Source organism: Megascapheus bottae, chromosome 5, assembly GCF_031878675.1.
Source record: "Megascapheus bottae isolate mThoBot1 chromosome 5, mThoBot2.hap1, whole genome shotgun sequence".
Lineage (NCBI taxonomy): Eukaryota > Metazoa > Chordata > Mammalia > Rodentia > Geomyidae > Megascapheus > Megascapheus bottae.
In genome coordinates, this window is record NC_143513.1 from 31,042,481 (window position 1) to 31,057,736 (window position 15,256).

Below are 15,256 nucleotides of genomic sequence, written 5' to 3' on the forward strand. Positions count from 1 at the left end.
TCAGAAAGATTATTCTAGCAGTAAGAACAGAATGGCCACATAAATATACTCAAGGAAGACAATGAATGAGGACAACTGAAGGGCAATCAAAGAAAAAGCAGAGGAAATAAAACCCCCTAAAATACACTGTAAAGGTAATAGCAAAATGGTGAGCTTGTTGAACTGTACCCATTTTCAAAATCCAAAAAGAAGTTAAGTCCAACCCTCTGCAACAGGGATGTTTCCCAACACTGAATGTAAATAACCTTTCAGAGACTTGTTTGTAGTTTAGCTGCTAAGAGAAAAAGGGACACTTGACAGAAATAGAGTAGGGGAAAAAGACAAAATAAATCAAACGTCATAGGAAATGAGAAGGTATATTCACAAGAAAATGCAAATGGAAAGAGACTATAAGAGAGTGACAGCATTACTAAGAGGTGAGAAAAGGAGACACAGTAAAGCAAAAAGAATTAACAGATGATAGAGCCTTACAATGGAAGAGAGCCCCCTATAGGCAATGACACGGGACAGTTTTCTTCAGTCATCCTTGCTCTATCTGCACTTTGAAATGAAAATCAAGATTCGGATCTATGCCTTTGTTCTAGATTTCTCTGTGCAATTACATAATACACCACTCATCTTAAAGACTCTAGGAATCCATAATCAGAACAATTAAATAAGTAATCAATGACCTTAAGCAAAATTACTTATTAGGTTAAATTACAAATTATGAGTACTTTTCTGTCATGTACTATGAGGGAACATTGTCTATATAAGATCATTAAGAACTCTAAGAACATCATGCTAAACTTATCTTTAGGAAATTAAATTAAGCAGTAATTCTTAATATCTCAACTCCAATACTTTTCTTCCATGTTTTTGCCCTGTAGCATGCTGAGAGTCAACAAGAACTTCTATACAAAATGGTTTAGTCTTAGCTTTAGTCACCTGCCCAGCCAGGAATAACTCCAACCATGGAAGGGTTATGAATACATCTTGAATTTTCCTTACATTCTTACCAATCAATAGCTTTCCAACTTAAATAAGTTAAAAAGAAAGCAATGTTTTTCTATTTATAGTTAAACTATCTACAGATTCATAAAGTATGAGAACAAAATTTCAGTCCTGAATCAAAACTTCCATCATCTTCAGTGTCAAAGTTTTTATCAATCAATAAAAACTCTAAGAAATATTATTCAGCTTAATGATAATGATAATTTGAAAATGTATCTGTTAAAAACAATTCCCATTGTTCTTATTAAATTCAACTTCATGAGCACATACTAAAAACTTATAAAGAATGCTAAAAAGAAATTAACAAATTTACCTTGAAAATAACTTAAAATCAATAGCAAAGGCTGACAAAAAATATAAAAATAATTGCAATCTTCATTCATTCAATATACATTTATTTAACAAATACCATATGTCATTCAAAATGCATCTACTTCTCATTTTATACAAATTGTGATTTTTAGAGGATCAAAAAAGCATGTGTTAATTGAGCTTCACCTCATGACCTGGAAGAAGCTCAAGTCCAAAGTCTAAACTACATAAAGAGAAGATGGGCCCCTGAAGCTCTGTCCCATGAGCCTACAAACCTTTAAAGCGGATAAGTGGGAAAGGGTAAGAAAAACAAGAAGAATTAAGAAGGGGAAATTAAGAAATGGAAGAGAAGGAGGATGGAGAGGGAGGAAAAGGGTAGATAAGAGAGTATATACGAGGGATAGGAAATGGAGAGGTAAGCAAAGAGAGGATTTGTTCTTTCCTCAGGGACAATCCCAGGGACTATCAGAAAAAGTTTGAAGTTTTCTTTTAAAAACCAGGCCTCACTCTGGGACATCTACATTTAAAATGAAGTCCCACAGAAATAAAGAATTTTATTCTAAAGAAGGATAGCTTCCTCAGAGGATTAAAATAGCTCAAAACCTAAAAACATAATAAGGCCATATAGGATGAGGCTAAATGAAAGGACCTCCAGGATATGGAAACAAGAGCTATATAATGTATGATTGTTGTTCGTAATGTACTAAGTTATTTCTCATCTCTCTTGTTGTCCCTTGGTTATCTCATATTGTTACAGTTATTTGGTATTTTGTATATACATTTATTTGTTTATTTGAAATAGGAAAGGGACTGGGGAAAACAAGATGACTGGGAGAGGGTAGGAGGAGGAAGATGGGGACAAAAACATGAGAAGGGGTATCAATGTGCGTGAAGTAATGCACCTTCTATCTGGTGAATATAACTGTAACCTCTCACCTCCAGGATATTGAAACAAAAGCCATATAATGAATGATTGTTGTCCTTAATGTACTATGTTGTCTCTCATCTCCTTTGCTGTCCCTTGGTTATCTCATATTGGTATAGTATCTCACTTTGTTATCTGATATATTGAATTTATTTGTATTTGGATATTTGAAATTTGATAGGGAAGGGGGGAAAACCAAGACAGGTGGGGGGTGTGGGGGAGGAGGGAAACGGGTACCAAGACATGTGAAAGGGTATCAATGTATGTGAATTAATGCACCTTCTATCTGGCAAATATCATGTAACCCTTTTACTAATTACAATAAAAAAAATGTATTCCTAAAGAAAAAAAAAAGGAAGAGAAGTTTGGAGGATCGTAATAAAGAAAAAGAGAATCCAAAAAAAAAACCAAAACTGTAACCTCTCTATTAATTACAATACAAAATATATGGGAAAAAAAAAACCAGGCCTCAGAAATAGTAGTACCTTGTCCAGCATTGAGGAGGCTTGGGAAGGAGGATAACAAATTCCAGGTCAGCCTGAGCTATAAAATGAAACACTCTCCTTAAAGTAAATAAAATAAGAATAAGACAAACAAAATTATAAAACTTAGATCAAAAGTAAAATCAACCATTATACCTTAGATGGCTGAGATTAAAAATGCGAAAAATTCCTCAGACTCTTACAAGCTTTCTTTCTAGTGAAGCCAGGAGGATACTGGATTGATCAATTTAGCAGGTCTAGTTATCCTAAAAAAACAAACAACTTTTGAATATGGTACTTTATTTTGGCAAAGGGGAATTTTCAGAGCTAATTAAAACAACACACCTTGAGAGGAGAGAGTTTCCTGGATTAGCCAGCAAGGCCCTTGCTAACTACAAAGTCCTAACCTTTCCCAGCTTCTCAGAGACTGTAACAAACAGAAAGGGTCAGCAAGTGACTAGCTTTCAGGATAGAGGGAAAAGAACGGCTGCTATTCCAAGGAATCTAAGTGACTTTAAGTGGCTGGAAATGTCCTTCTGAGATCCTAGAAATGTCCTCATGCTCCTGCTGACTCCTTGAATTTTAAGCTCTGTGAGAGGCATGCCAAACTTTTCTTTTCGGGGAACTGCTAAAACAGTAAGCCTGTATTGTCTTAAGCCTCCAAGTTCTGCTGACATATTATGACAGCAATAGAACACGGAGATGATGTCTGTAGAGGCTCAGGACTTCTAGTTATCTTCTCTACAAGGACTGGATCTGTGATTTGTGTGAGCCGACTCACCTTCCTGCTTGATTCAAAGCCTGCTTTTGCTCACATTCTGATGGTTCTAGGTTCCTCTTCTGCCAACTTCTCCAGCTTGCCCTAAATTAATAATACCAGACCATGTATAACCTTGACTGCCACTCATGCTTATCAGAGATCCACAGCATCTTTTAAATGCATTAAAAACACACTGGGGATTTCAAGAAAATCTGATAAGAAATATCAAATTGTGTATACTATCATAGTCTCAACATCCTGAGCTTGAGAGTGGAGGGAATAAAAGCCATCGCTCCCAAATCAATCTACTTAAAAGACACACTGAAAAAAAAATAAACTGACCAGCTAGAAGGCTAGAGATATGAAGCAATGACAAATAGAATAAGTGCTCTAAAAAAGCCACCAACAAAGAATTCTCTGCCCTCAGGGAGAAAATTTAAAACCACTTGGAAAACTCCAGCTCTTACATATCCAGGAAAGCATCAACTATTTCTCATCTTCAAAGGGGTGTGGTTTTTACTGGGACAAAAAATTCAATAGAAGGGAACTACTTTTGAGCAAGTACACTCTTCCTTCTCTTTCCAGTTAGAAATGCTGGTATTTCTCGATCATGATAAATCATTTAAAGTTTTATTTTCAAAATCATTGTATAATGATTTGTTCTGGGGAAAACAAAATAGCTTTCTATCTTTGAAACAACGCAAATGATGAAAATCAGAAGCAAAAAAAAAAGAATTAGCAACCCATAAACTCTTAGAGTCATTCACAATTATCCATATGCAGCTGTAAAGCAGTGATAAAAAACTAGTTCCTTTGTTCATAGAAAACTTAGGTAAAATGTCAGAGGTAACAAGAATATATACTATATGCCTATATCCATACACATATGTATATAATTACATATATACACATACATATATACAGAGACACACACAAATATTTAGATATTTTAAAGTAAGGTTAAATGACTTCAAAGTTCTCTTATCTAGGTCTCTGTGTTACACTTACACATATAAATTTAAATAAATGGAAATATTATAATTTTTTATGTTTACTCCCCTGAGACTATTCAACTGTAAAAGAAGGCTAACAGGAGAACAAGAAAATGCTGTGAAACATAGCTTTCCTATTTACTACAGTATAACAAAGTTTTGATGGATAGTAAAACTATCCATATTAAACTACTTAAACAAATGCACATTAAATTAAAAGATGATGTCTGTGCTATCCTTGCAAAATATCTCCAAAGTTGTCATTCCTAGGAGCCCATTTCTGCCAAGGAAAGCTGCACTGCAGACAATTTACTGTCAAGCTGACTCAGAACTCCCAAAATGAAACAGCACAATTTTAAGCACAGCTCATCCACATATGTACAAAGATATTCACAGAAAAATTACAAGAAACCTTCTGCGTGTCATCTCATTGCCATCTTGTATTTTTTCCCACTCGTAACTAGTTATCAAAACTGCAAGAAGTTGTGCCCTTGACACATGTCTGTGATTATTAAGAAGCTACAAAGTTCTAGGAGATGACATAGAGAAAAGTAACCTATCTTCTCTTTACAGTAAAGCCTTCTAACAAAAAAAGGAAATTCTGCTAACAACAGGGAAATAAAATCACTGAGTGAAAAACAAATCATTAAAAAAATTCATGAAGTGATCACACAATAAAATAAGTTACCAAATAACCTATCTTTAATGCTTGGTTAGTTAAAAAATCACCACCATCATCATCATTATCACTATCTAGATGTTTATTCTAAAAAGAAAATAATTTACAGAATTATCGATATCAAACCACCAGTAAGATTCAAATGCATAGCCAGATTTTAGAAAGTAAAATATATCCTTCTTTCTGCAAGCATGCAATTCATTCAGTATTAGTAATATCAAGACATAGGGGAAAAGATAAAATATTTTGAATATTCTAATGCTATTTTCTAAACTTAAATTTATTTCAAACTAGATAGACAACCTTGAGAAAACAATTACACATAGTCAAGAATAAATATTCTACCATTTCTTAGACATTATGGCCCATAAACTTCCTGTATCACTTGGGGTAAAACTTATGCATTGAAATAACTAAACAATGCAGTAAAGAAACTTTTGCTATATAGTACGAACAATGTCACTATTTCACACCAATATAGTTACTTACCATTTAAAGAGAAACAGATGAAATCTGTTCTAAAATACATTTCATGTTCCCATTAATGGATGAAAACAGAAACAATAAAACATTAAAAATGAAATTAGGGCATTTATACAATCATAGCTCTCATGAGTATTAGGGGTCACTAAGTAATACATAGCTGATGACATTACTCTAGGTCAACTGCTGGGTCATACCAAGTAAGAAGTAATTACTGAATGCAGACAAATGACCTATAAGGGCTCTTTTCTCTAGAACTATTATATTCTACTTAGGTATAGAAATTTGAGTAATTTGTAACTTTCTTCTTGGAATGTGTTAAAGTCAAGTAATTAGGCTACCAATTTTCCTTCCAACAATGTCATAAAATTTCTAAATAGTGGCTGAGAGTTTGGCCTGGTGGTAGAGTGTTTGCCTAGCACGCATGAAGACCGGGGTTCAATTCCTCGGTACCACATACACAGAAAAAAGCCAGCAGTGGTGCTGTGGCTCAAGTGGTAGAGCTCTAGCTTTGAGAAAGCCCAAGTACAGTGCTCAGGACCTGAGCTCATGGCCCAGGACTGGGAAAGAAAAAAAAAATTCTAAATAGTACTAGAGCTACCTGAGGAAATTAATGTTATTTAACAGGTTGCTAGATTACTTACTCTATGCCCAGTGTTGTTCTAAATGCTTTATAAATATTACTCATTGAGGGCATTTTCAGAATAGTTAGGAACTAAATTCTTAAATAATTTAATAATGATTTGAATGTCATTTGCCGGTGAATCAACTGAAATATTCATGTTTGCTCACTGTTAGAAGTTAAAATTATTCATTTCTAACAATTACAACCACCCCACAATGGCCAGTTAATTCTCCTTACTGAAATCTTTGGATAGCCTTGTGGACAAACGCAATTTTGAGTAAGCCAGGAAGATGCACAGCTTCGGTTCCCTCCTTTCCTCTTTTGGCCCTTAACTCTAAGAAAGACAAATCTGCACTTTGATTAGTCTATGTGCTTGCTGGCCTGCAGGTAGACACACATACTTCCTTCTCTTAACAGGATGAATTCCTAACCCATCCTCCAAACAAAGACCACACAGCACCTACCCTGGTGAACCTACCTAGTCTGCTGTTCTTCAACAGACTGCTGTCTATGATCATCTCCAGCAAATCATACCTTAGGGTAAAAAGTAATGGCTTATTCACTGGTTCATCTCCCCACTTTACAGCCAACAGTTTCTTTAAAGGTTAGAACTCTGTCTTTTATCTCTAAACACCCAGGGCATTTCATAAAATTTGCTTCATAGGCAGGTCACGGCGGCTCTTGCCTGTAATCCTAGCTTCTCAAGAGGCTGATATCTGAGGATCGCAGTTCAGAGTCGGCCCAGGGACTAAAGTCTATGAGACTCTTATCTCCAATTAACCACCAGAAAAATAGAAGTGGTACTGTGACTCAAGGGGTAGAGCGGTAGTCTTGAGCTGAAGAGCTCAGGGGCAGCACCCAAGCTCAGAGCCCAACCCTACCACTGACAAAATAAATAAATAAATAAATAACAAATAAATAAATAAATAAATAAATTTCTACATAGCAGGTATACCAGTCAATAAATACCTTTAAATTTTAAATAATCAACAAAATAATATATATAAGCTTTGTGAATACACAGAATAACATCATCCTGCCTTTATTTTTGAAATAAAAGAGTTGTCAAAATATCTTAAGATATCACAGTTTTATCTATTTAATAACCAAATATCAAAGGTCATATAAAATCAACATATGTTTTCAGGGACAGCTGTCAGGGAACCAGAAATGCCAAAAGGGCATGAAAATTTAGTATCTTAACTATAGATTTGTCTATGGTAGTTAGGTTTTCACTGTTCAAACTGCCAGATTCAGTCCTACTTGTCAGTGATTTACAGAGCATCGTGCATAGCACTGACTCTCCAGGTGATGGATACAGAAAGATGCATTAACTGTTACTTGCTATGTGCCAGGCAGTGAGCTAATTACTACTTTCATGACAATACAGTAGCATTACTTCCAGTTCTGACTTGAATTAATGACTACTCATGCTGTTTACATAAATTCTACCTATTTGTAGAATAGCCATTTGTAGATTTCACCCAATTGTGAATTGTGTAGAAATTACAAATTGCTTGGATCCAAGACATCTTGTTTCAAGTAGACAAATAGATACATAGATTCAGATAGATGAATAGATACATAAATAGATGACAACAAAGCTTTTCCTGAAAACATTGCTTATTCAATAGCATTAAAAATGATTCTTTTAAAATATATCAGGCTTACATTTTTAAGGAATCTTTACCTTTTGGAGGTGTTTTGCTAAAATTTATTATGATTGAAATTACAATAATTTGCTTTAAAATAATACAGGAAGAAGAAAGAATATATAGAGAGACAAAGCAAGACTCACCATGAGTTATTATGGAAGCCTGGGGTGTGTTATTCTGTCTGCTTTTATGAGTGTTTGAAAGTGTTTTTATAATCAAAGATCACAAAACTGCATGAGAGTACTTCTCCACAGAAATAATTCTAATAAATTAGAAAATAAGATAAGGATATTGTGTTTCTCTACAGGAACAAGTTAAATGCAAAAGGAAAAGAGGTCATCCCTAGACACTAAAATGACAGCATCCTTCATGCAAAACTGGAGTATGAGGTTTTCTACTACAGTAATCTAACTCTGAAGGCCATTACAGTAGCTTTTTAATTTCTACCTTATATTAGCAATTTTAAGAGAATTGTGTATTTGGCTAAATTACAGTTTGAATACTTTTCTATTTTTACATATCTTCCACATGTAAATTAGTATAGCTATCACAACATCCAGGTGTATACTGGCAAATCTGTTTATGCGTGCATAGATGTTCACCTTGTCTTTACTTCAGTAAATTTTATTTTAAAAAATTCCTGCTACATGAACTTCATATGCATTCACAGGTATGTGGACTGCCTTGTTCATACCTATAAATATATGGCTCCAAAATATTTACTAATATTTACTAAATATGACAAAATATTACAAAAATATTTACTAAAACTAGCCAGTAACTTCAAAATAACATTCAAGCATATCTATAGATAACTTTTATTGATCTAAATACAGGTACAAAAATAAGCTAGGTTTGGAAGACACCATACATGCTCAGCAAAACAATAAACCTCCAGTTACATCAAGAAGACCAAGGAAGAAGTGTATGGGGAGGGGGGAGGAGTGTCATTCTTGTAGACACAAGATCTGGTGTCCACAGATCTAATTGAGCAGGGAATTTTGAAGTTGATTTTGTTTTTACAGTTTGAGTTTTTCAGGAGCATGTAGTCGTCTCCCCAAACTCCCCACCTCCACATTTTTTTCTCCTACAGAATCAATCTTGAGTTGTAAAGTTTTCTCTTTCAGGGTTCAAACAACAACAATGGTGCTGGGGAATCTTCCTCAATACAATCTCGCTATGCATGGCTTTCTCCTGAGTACTGAGGTGAGAGTCTTCCCTTCCCCTTTCTTTCAGATTATCATGAGGCTGGAGGCACCCTGCACTAACGCCTCAGAAGCAAGACCTTTGGTTTATTATGCTCTGGGTTTATTCTGCACGCCCCCCCTTCCTTCTTTCTGCACAGGGTGCTTTAGGCTCTTCTCACCCACTACACCGCGTCTCCAGGGAAACAGGGAGCAAATGAGAGGTCACTGCTGGGCCGGGCTGAGCCCAGGACCCCTCCCGTCCTCGCCTCTCACCTGCCGGCCGCCGGGGCCACCCCGCACCCGCGTGTTGAGCTCGTCGTGCGGAGTTTGGTCTTCGCCACTGGAGCGGTAGACGAGGCGCAGTGGCACGACGCTCTGGCGCCCCAGGAAGCGGCTCTCGTTCCCTCGCTCCAGCTCTGTCAGCGAGGCGTCTCCTTGCAGGCAGTAAAGTGTGTGGGGGGGGGGGGACGGGGGGGAAGGACAGAAGAGAGGAGGCAAAAAAACCGATCCTGAATAACACTCCATCCATCCTGCGTCCCCACATCTCCCCCCACCCCACCCCACCCCGGGAAAAATCCGCCGCCTCCTCCCTCCCTCCCAGACCCCATCTGGAAAGGACATGGAGACACCAGCTGGGAAGCCCTGGACCAGCTCGTCGGAGAGCGTCCAGCATCGGGCCCCGGAAACAGGATATCCTTTCCCAACCCTCTCCCCCACTGCCCGCTGCTCGCAGGCCTCTGACTCCAGGCTCCCGATGCCCTCACGAACCCCCCACACGTATGGCTTCTTCTCAGCATCCTTCCCCGCGCACTTGGGAAATAGAGGGGTCCCCTCCCGATGCGCCCAGGGTCTCCACGGATACCCAGAACACAGTAGGTCTCCCAGCCACGCAGGGTGGCGAACTCACCTGGCCGGCCGCAGCGCGCCAGGGGGCAGGTCCCCAGGGCGCAGAGCAGCAGGAAGGGCACGGGTGCTGCTACCGCCGCCGCCGCCTGCATGACGCTGCTGTCAGCCTGCCGTGCCCGGGGCGCCTAGCTTCTCATGCCCCGGCCGCCGCGTCCAGCTTCCCCCAACGCCGACCCCAGCCGCTGATCCCAGCCTGCCCGCTGCCCAGGCCGAGGGATGCTGCGGCGTGCCGAGGAGCTGCAACCTCCACCGCGGCGCTGGCTCAGTGCTGCATTGTGCTCCGCGGGCGCTTCCGCCGGCAGGGGGGCGGGGAACGAGCGAGGGCTGCAGCATTGGGCGGTTGGTAGCTAAGTGGTTTCTAGCGCCTCCCACCTCATCCTCTGGCAGAGGCTTGGGAGGGTGAAGAGCGCACGGCAGGGAGCGAGCACCCGGAGCAGTCCCCCCCACCCCCAGCCCTCCTCCCCTCCACCTCGCTCACCGGTAGGGGCGCACGCGGGAACGTCAGCTGGGAAATGTAGTTCTGGCTCCTGCTGAGCGTCACCAATGCGCAGATCCGCTACAACCCGCAGACTCGAGGGGAAGGAAAGTGCCCGGGAGAGGTCATCGCCCAAGAACCTATTGGCACAGAGATTACTGCCTGTACCTTTGAGACAGTGGGAATTCATTCACGTTATTTGAAGAAAAACAAAGAATCAAACAAAAATCTGTGATGTTATCCACAATAGAGGGGTTACTTAAGTGAACAGGGAAGGGACCCACATCCTGATCACATGATAAACTGGTCAGTCATTAAATAAGGATTGAGGATCCATACGAATTGCCCAGTGCCTGACAACTAATTCTTCACGGAAAGTCTCTGAAATAGTTGACTAAGAAGGCCGGGTTAAAAAAAAAAAATTTAAATGTGGCAAATGTATTGAGAACCTTTAACCCGGTCCAGAAGAGTCAGGGGAAAACTGGGTAAAGTCTACCAGGCACTTTAGAATTATGATTTAGACTAATTTTCCAGTAATTGTTCTTTCTCTACTACTATCTGCATAGCTGCATTTGAAAACCAGTCTTAAGAAACCGTGTATTGCACCGACTGCTCACTCCAAACCCGCCGGAATAAAATAGTACTAAAACACTTTTAATATACTGTGTTTAACACTTTTTATTTTATTTAACACTTTTTATTTTTTCAAGTTTACCTGTATTGGTATTAGTTCCATAAAAACAATTTGGTCAGGAGAGAAGAGAGGAATCTAGGAATGGAATCTCTGAAATACCTTTCAAATACTGTAGTCATTAGCCATATGGGGTCATTTAAACGGGCACTGAGGATAATCAAATTTCCATCCTTGGAGAAAATTCTATTGGATTTTAATTCTGGCTTGCAGAAGTTAAACAAGTTGCATGAAGTCCCAGGCCAGGGCTAATCATAAAGCAGATGGGGATCCAATCTCCATACACAAACAAAGTTGGTGATTTTTTTAAATTTTGTTTTGTTTTTGTGTAACCTTCACCTTGATCCTGGTTCCTGTCCTATTGAATAGTTGGTCTTTGGGGATATTTCTCTCTAAAGAATGTGGAGGTTGGCTTTGTTGTGTGTTTGCTTTTGAATCCTTGATTCATAACATGAATTCAAGTTTCTTTATTGTGAGCTGAAAATATATTTGTTCCAGCTGAAGGGTATTATCTAGAATTAATTACTACTTAGACAAGACTTCACAAACATAGAGAAGGAACCTCCCCCCTCCTTGTTCTAAATTCTTAGAAAATAAGACATTATGTCTTATTTTAGTAACTATATTTTATGGAGCTTATTGTCATTTCAAACAGTGTGGTGCCTTGAAATCTTCAAGACAGTAAGACACTTAAGAATCCTGAATGACATATAATTGTAATTTGAAAAACATTCTTTGCCAAAGGGCTTGAACTCAGGGTCGGAGCACTGTCCTTGGGCTTTCTTCAATGCTAGTGCTCAACCACTTGAGCCACAACACTTCTGGCTTTTTCTGGCAAGGAATGGAACCCAGGTCTTCATGCATGCTTGGCTCTACTATTAGGCCACGATTAGGCCACTGTACCATTACACCATAGATTAGACATAAATGTACCAGATTCTATAATAATTACAGTAAAAGAAAATTTGAACCCAATGGCCGAGGAAAGTCCACTGCCTTCCTCCAACAGTATGGTCAGAAGTTTTATTCAATGCGAGACAATGACAAAAAAAAAAAAAAAAAAGACAAACCAGAGACTGAAAAAAAATTTACAAATTGCCTGTTAAAAGACTAGTGTCTATCTGGGCACTGATGGTCGATACCTGCAATTCTAGCTACTCAGAAGGCTGAGAGCTGAAAATAGAGATTTGAAGCTAGCCAGTGCAGAAAAGCCTTATCTCCAATTAATCACAAAGAAACTGGAAATAGATCTGTGGCTCAAGTGGTGGAGGGATAGCCTTGAGTACAATAGCTCAAGCATAGTGATCAACCCCAGAGTTCAAACCCCAGAAACCTCCATATCTCTCCTTCCTCCTGCCCCCAAAAAACTAGCATCTGAAAAAGGAACTCTTAAAACTCAATAATCAGGAAACAAACCAATTTAAAAATGGACAGAAGACAGATGGATGTGGTGACAAAAGCCTATAATCCCAATACTTGAAAGGCAAGAGGAATTTAAGTTAGAGGCCAAGGCCTGTCTCAAGTCAAAAAGGAAAAAAAAAATTAAAGGCACCTCATCAAAGGACATACACAGATGGCAAACAACATCAAAGACTCTCAGCATATGCCATTAGCGAATGCAAATTAAAACAATGATGAGAGGGCATCCCACAACTATTTGAATTGCTAAAATCCAAATTACCTACATCAAATCCGGTGTTCAACAATAAAAAGTAATAGGAACCACAACTTACAGCAAAAAAAAAAAAAAAAAGTAAAACAGTGTAACTACTTTGGCAATTTCTTAGAGAACTAAACATGCTCCTTGGAAATTTTCTCAGATGGGTCAAAAATACTTTCATGGAGAACATGTTTTACTTAGGTTTAACTCTATCTCCTTTCCTAGTATATATAATGCTCTACATTTTCTTTGGCAAAAGCTCAAGAATTTTAACTATTGTTTTCGTTTGCTTTTGTTGCAGATTTTTCATTTTCTGAAAGCTATTTGTCTTTGACCTGTGTATTTTTTATATTTTTATTTATAAATTGCTGGAAAGTTTCTGTATATCTAGTGGTTTCAGTGTTACCTTAGGTTCTATTTTTATGATTGATATTCTTTAAAAAAATTCGGGCCAGGCCGGGAGTTTGGCCTAGTGGTAGAGTGCCTGCCTAGCATGCATGAACACCCGGGTTCAATTCCTCAGTGCCACATACATAGCAAAAAGCCGGAAGTGGTGCTGAGGCTCAAGTGGTAGAGCTCTAGCCTTGAGAAAGTCCAAGGACAGTGCTCAGGCCCCGAGCTTAAGCCCAGGTCTGGCAAAAAAAAAAAAAAAAAAAAAAAAAAAAAAAAATCGAGCTTCTTTTCATGCATGGTTCAGAAGTATTTTGATGAATGTGATACTAGATTTCAAAGGTGCCTGGTTAAGAGGATCTTCACAATACTCTGAAAATAATTACAAATTGGGAGGAATCTACTGATAGCAGGATTTGATATCTTGACAAGTTGACTAGGATGTGGTATAAACTTGCTGATGATAAGAACTGATGACTCAAGTACAATGGAATTACCATAATTTCCATAGTAGATGGTAAAGAGAAAAGATTAGGCATCTGGGAATTAACATATCTGTATTTAGACCAGAAATCACTTCAGGTTATTTTATGCCATAAGTACTTGGTAATACACTGCCAACCTAGAAAGACTGACTTGGAAGGGCACCACCATTGAAATATGCAGTGTTGGCTTCTTGTATGCTAGGGCAAGTGATACATCTAGAAATAGCTGGAAAATAGCAGTGGTATTAACAAAATCTTTGAGACAGATTGTGCCATTCAACAGCTGTAGTCCAGGTTGGACATGATAATCCTGAGAGCAGTGTTGAAGAGGCAACCCAGAAGTCTGATCTTCAAAAAGTTATAGAGTTGGCTATGGACATGGTACCTGTCCAAGCAAAATGGACACAATAGCCAAGAAAGTCATTCATCGAATATGCACTGTGAACTGAAAAGAAAGAAGTCACTTTGGAAACAAAAGCAGTTGATTCAATAACGAACCTGCAACACATTTCAAATGTATATCCTAGTTATTCCTATCTCCATTACTTGGGGAATGATTAATGGTCAAGTATTTGTCAGACAGAGTCTGAATTGCCAATGATCCTTGGGATTTGAAGCATCTACAGGTATATATAGTACTGGCTAATCAAGCCCAGCTCAGTTTATCTCACAGGGAATTGTCATTTGTTTCACTCTCAATGTTTATTATTGGAAGAGAATGCTTAGTTCTTCATATAGTGCGTCCTATTTTATTCCCTGGCTTAGAGGGCATGAAATATCATAGACAAAAAGATCAAGTGGTAACCTTTAAGCTTTCTTTATTCTTCAGCAAATTCGATAGAGCAAAAGCAGTATCTTAAGTCTGAAATGAAAGTAATAATAGGAAAACTAGTGCCAGTAATACCTAAACCAAACAGATGGTTTATTCTCACCCTTCTTGCAGATCATAATGACAACAATCCACTACAAACACAATTAAGTAGTTGCCTCAACTGCAGTTGCAGTGTTGTGTATTATTCACTGCAAATGAACATACACAACAGTGCATGGTGTGTAGTCATTTAACAGATGCAACATGTCCCATCCCCACGAGTGGGGGGGGGAATCACAAATGGTTTTCATTCTATTTACTTTCTTGCTTTTTTTTTTTTTTTAATATTTTGAGCCTTAATTCATTATATCAGTGTTGGCTCATGCTTGCTTTGGCAGCACATATACTAGAATTGGAACAATACAGAGATTAGCATGTATACTGCAGGAGGATGACACATTCATAGAGCGCTGGTTTTTTTTTTTTTTTTGAACTGAACTTATACCATTATATTTGTTCAATTTGCTTGTTCATGGCTGATGCTCTACCACTGGAACCAAGAGTATGAAACCTTGTGTGCAAAATGATATCTAATTTGCTTCCCCCCAGATTGTTTCATAATTGTATTTTCTCTAAGTTAAAAAAATAATTTTGGAATCAGATGACCTAAGTTTCTAGCACACTCAAAAGTTTAATAACCAAGACCTTGTTCCTTCATCTACGTTAACTTTGTAAAGAATAATGG

General features: G+C 38.3%; 1 protein-coding gene and 1 non-coding gene across 2 annotated transcripts in view; one reads left to right on the forward strand and one right to left on the reverse strand.

Moving 5' to 3' along the window:
• Adam22 (ADAM metallopeptidase domain 22) overlaps positions 1-9,618 on the reverse strand; it is a 178,577-nt gene extending 168,959 nt beyond the window's left edge. Inside the window, exon 1 of the mRNA XM_090332220.1 lies at positions 9,367-9,618. Within this exon, the coding sequence (XP_090188346.1) occupies positions 9,367-9,618 (252 nt within the window). The remainder of the gene's footprint in view (positions 1-9,366) is intronic.
• Positions 9,619-14,893: 5,275 nt separating this feature from the next.
• Positions 14,894-14,998, forward strand: LOC150063180 (U6 spliceosomal RNA). The gene has a single exon (XR_016535774.1). It is a non-coding gene; the product is annotated as a U6 spliceosomal RNA (small nuclear RNA).
• The last annotated feature ends 258 nt before the right edge of the window (positions 14,999-15,256 follow it).